A 4,114-nucleotide genomic window follows, 5' to 3' on the forward strand; every position below is an offset into this window, starting at 1 on the left:
ATGGTATGGCACTCTTGGCTAATATTTAACTAATTATATTCATGTCATTATCTGAATAACTAATAACAATTCACTATCCTGCATGTACTGTCAAGTCTATCGAAACATCAGCACGTCAATTGAGAGTCATGGATTTCAAGAGATTCCGATTTATTGCTGCTTCCTTCTCAATTTTAATAGTTCAGATAGACATTGCGTGTGGGGCACTGCTATTTACGAAGAACTGGAGGGTCACAGAAAGAAACGGATGTTAAGAGAGAGAGAGAGAGAGAGAGAGAGAGAGAGAGAGAGAGAGAGAGAGAGAAATTCTACACACAGCCATATAAAAAATGAAATATACACTGATATATTATGAACGAGAAAGAGAGAGAGAGAGAGAGAGAGAGAGAGAGAGAGAGAGAGATCACAAAGGAATCGTGAAGGCCTAGAAAAATAGATAACGAAGAAAAAGACGAACTACGAAGAAAAATAAGAAGGAGGCTTAGGAAGATGAGCAGGAGGAGGAGGAGGAGAAAAGCGAGTGAGTGAGAGAGAATTTGACTTCAGGAAACTTGAATATATACGACAGCGGGTGGCACGGAAGCCTGGTAGAGGGGAGCAGGGAGCAGGAGTGTTGCTACTACTACTACTACTACTACTACTATTTCTACTTCTACTACTACTACTACTACTACTACTACTACTACTACTACTACTACCAGCAACATCACCCTCCTAGCCCCGCAAATCTAATGATACTGCAATAATCTAAACCACCACCACCACCACCACCACCACCATCACCACCTGATCTGGTCTTGCAGGCCTTGTTGCAATAAAAGGTTTCAATTTGTCTCCGCCTTGCAATAAAATGTGATGAAAAGTAACTCCTCTTTCCCTTGGAGGAGAACGACTCTACTGGGAGGAAAGAGGTGGAGGAGGAGGAGGAGGAGGAGGAGGAGGAGGAAAAGAAATAGAGGAAGGATGGATGGTAGCAAGGTGTGTGTGTGTGTGTGTGTGTGTGTGTGTTGAGATACAAAAGAATACAAAGGAAGAGCAAGCATTAACACACCGAGATGTTTGTGTTCCAGAGATGTTGGTGATGTTCCCTGTGTGTTGTTTTAACCCATACGCTTCGGGCGGAGGGCTTCGGGTGGCGGTAGTTCCCGTCCTCTGCTGTCCCGCCAAGATTTGTACTCCCGTGACGTAATTATTATTTCCTGTGGTTGATGGCATCCCTGCTCTACGTTTCACGCAGTGTTGCCACTCCTAGCTTTTTTCACCTAGATCTAGGTTTTTTTGCAGTGATCTAGGTTTCTGGGTGTTTTTTTAGTAAAAGTCCATAAATCTAGGTTTTTTCTGTTAGGTTAATTATTTATGCAATTTTCTATACAGTACAGTACTAATATTTTGAAATATTGGTACAGTGACGAACAGAGTGACACGTTTTAAACGCGTCCGGCCGTCCGCTGGTCCTTGCCTTACCGTACGCCGTACGGTAGACGAGGGGGTAGTGGACTCGTCTAAGACATGTCACGTACGAGTACGACTCGTACATAATACGTATCCCGAGTCGACTCTCAGACCTCAGTAAGGCTCAGTTGCTTACTTGCTTCCGCTCTCGGCTGTTGTTAAACATACAGAGCTCTTTCAATTTTCACCATGAGTAGTGACGAGGATCAACCTGGTTGTAGCAGTACATACCATTCACCACCACGTAAAAAAGCAAAAGTGTGGTATAAGCAAGCATTCAAACAGGAGTGGCTAGAAGAAGAGGAATTTAAATCATGGGTGAAAGCTGATCCTTCAGATAAATTCAGTGCAGTGTGCTGTGTGTGTGACGGAACAATTAAAAACTGCAGTAAATCACGCTTGTTGAGTCACAAGAATTCCACAAAACATGCAAAAAACTTCGCTGCCAAGAGAAACATGACTGTGATTGACAAATTTGTTGTGAAAAAAACAGAACCTGACAAGAAAGAAAAAGTACATCGTGCTGAATTACTGCTTACGGGCTTCATGGCAGAACATGGCATGCCATTCTCTCAAGCTAATCACTTAATACCCGTAATCAAGAAGATGTTTCCCGATTGTGATACTGCACAGAACATGACACTTATGAAAACAAAGGCAGCTTATGTGATGCAAGATGGAATAGCATGGGAAGAAAGCCATGATATATCCAAAGTGTGCCAAGAAAATATGTTTTCACTGATAATTGATGAAAGCACAGACATTTCAGTGTCCCAGATCCTTGCCGTGATGGTAAGGTATTATGATGGCAAGAAATGTAAAGTAACTGATGCTCTGTTAGATATTATAGAAGTTGATGATGCATCTGCTGAAAGTCTCTACAAAGCAGTGAAAACTTTACTTTCTGTGAAAATGATACCGGTCTCCAATATAATTGGCTTTGCAAGTGACAACTGTTCTACAATGTTAGGCTCAAAAAGTGGCTTCCAAGCCTACCTGAAACGTGATGTTCCCTCAGTTTTTGTACTGGGATGCATTTGTCATTCTTTTGCCTTATGTGCCAGTCATGCTTGCTCCACCCTGCCTTCATTTTTGGAACAGTTCCTGAGAGACATTTGCTGTTATTTTTCACGTAGCAGCAAGCGGACACACCAGTTCCAGGTATTTCAAGACATTACCAAGAGTCCGCAACACAGAATGCTTAAGCTTTCCCAGACAAGATGGCTATCTAGAGGAAAAGTAATTGCCCGCATCCTGGAGCAGTGGGATGCTCTACTTTTATTCTTTCAAGGGGAAATGAAAACAGATGCAGTAAAGCTTGATGGTGCAGGTGAAATATACAAAATGATGGTCAGTCGTGGAACAAAACACATGCTGCTTTTCCTCAACTACGTACTAGGTAAAGTTGACAGGATGAACTTGGAGTTTCAGTCCGAACAGTACAGACTTGCAACACTTCATGCATCCATTGCTGGAGAGTATAGAAGCATTCTTGGCATGTTTATCAAAGAGGATGTTTTGTTCACAGAAAAGTTGTCCAACATCAATCCCCAAGACACCACTTTATACCAAAGTTTGGAGAAACTCAACCTTGGGGGTCGATGTAGTGCCCTGCTTATTAAGGAGCCAATACATGACAGTGATGCAGGGAAAAGATTCCTCATAGACTGCCGAAACTTCCTAGTAGAACTATGTTTACAAATGAAGAAACGCTTCCCTTTTGAAGAGGACAGCGTTATTGCTCTGATGAAAAACATTGACCCTAAAGTTGCTGTATCACCTCACAGAAGTACATACATCACGAGTCTCGCAGTGCACTTTCCAATGGTTGTTAAAGAGGAGGAATTGGATACTTTAGAAGATTAATGGCAAAATCTGATTTATAGCAAGGAAACTGTGCAAAACCTCACTCAGACACCTACATCATTCTGGAGTGAACTACAAAAAGTTAAAGATGGAAATAACAAGATGAAATTTGGAGTACTAGCAAGACTTATGTGTGGACTATTAGCATTGCCACACTCATCGGCTTGTGTAGAAAGGGTATTCTCGCAAGTTAATATAAAAACAAAGCAAAGTAACAGACTTCTGGCAACAACCATCTCTAATAGACTTCTAGCAAAACAAGCAATTGCTCGACAAAGTGTAAAATGTTTTGACTGGGAGCCATCAGCACGCCTAATAGGAGATGTGAAAAGTGGCGCGTGTCATCAGCGGTATGTAGAAAGGTGCAACAAGCGTGAGGTGGCAACAATCCACCCTGCCTCTGACTCGGACAGCGACGATCCTCTGCCAGTTCATCCCCACTAAACACAGCAACATTAAAGTAAGTGTCATGAATTACTTTTTATGATTAAATGCCATGATGTTTAATAATCTAGGCTTTTTTTTTCGGAATCTTGATGTTTTTAGCAACCCATCTAGGTTTTTCTATGTTTAGGGAGTGGCAACACTGGTTTCACGCAACTTCCCAGAGCACTACAGACCACTATGGCGGACAGACATGCTGATAATGATTTCCCTGTGTCTGGATGCGTGGACGAAGGGAGCGCGCCAGCGGGCCCCAGTTCCTCTACCCCTATAATCAGGGCTACACATACGTAATATATAGCCTAATATGTTTATATATTCCATAATTTTATTGTGTTTATGATTTTTTTTT

The 4,114-nt window shown here is 41.9% G+C and overlaps 2 protein-coding genes across 2 annotated transcripts in view; both read left to right on the plus strand.

Moving 5' to 3' along the window:
• The first annotated feature begins 1,226 nt into the window (after positions 1–1,226).
• On the plus strand, positions 1,227–3,909 carry LOC135097947 (SCAN domain-containing protein 3-like). Its single transcript, XM_064000079.1, has 2 exons — positions 1,227–3,778; positions 3,877–3,909. The coding sequence occupies exon 1, from the start codon at positions 1,642–1,644 to the stop codon at positions 3,316–3,318; it is 1,677 nt and encodes a 558-aa protein (XP_063856149.1). The 5' UTR covers positions 1,227–1,641; the 3' UTR covers positions 3,319–3,778; positions 3,877–3,909.
• A 4-nt stretch (positions 3,910–3,913) lies between these two features.
• The window catches only part of LOC135097974 (uncharacterized), a 41,945-nt gene continuing 41,744 nt past the window's right edge, over positions 3,914–4,114 (plus strand). Inside the window, exon 1 of the mRNA XM_064000140.1 lies at positions 3,914–4,052. Coding sequence (XP_063856210.1) covers positions 3,984–4,052 — 69 coding nt within the window. The 5' untranslated portion in view covers positions 3,914–3,983. The remainder of the gene's footprint in view (positions 4,053–4,114) is intronic.

Source organism: Scylla paramamosain, chromosome 4, assembly GCF_035594125.1.
Source record: "Scylla paramamosain isolate STU-SP2022 chromosome 4, ASM3559412v1, whole genome shotgun sequence".
Lineage (NCBI taxonomy): Eukaryota > Metazoa > Arthropoda > Malacostraca > Decapoda > Portunidae > Scylla > Scylla paramamosain.

Bases quoted from the DNA above. Each gene is read 5' to 3' on its own strand.
- LOC135097947 (XM_064000079.1), top strand. From the start codon at position 1,642: ATGAGTAGTGACGAGGATCAACCTGGTTGTAGCAGTACATACCATTCA.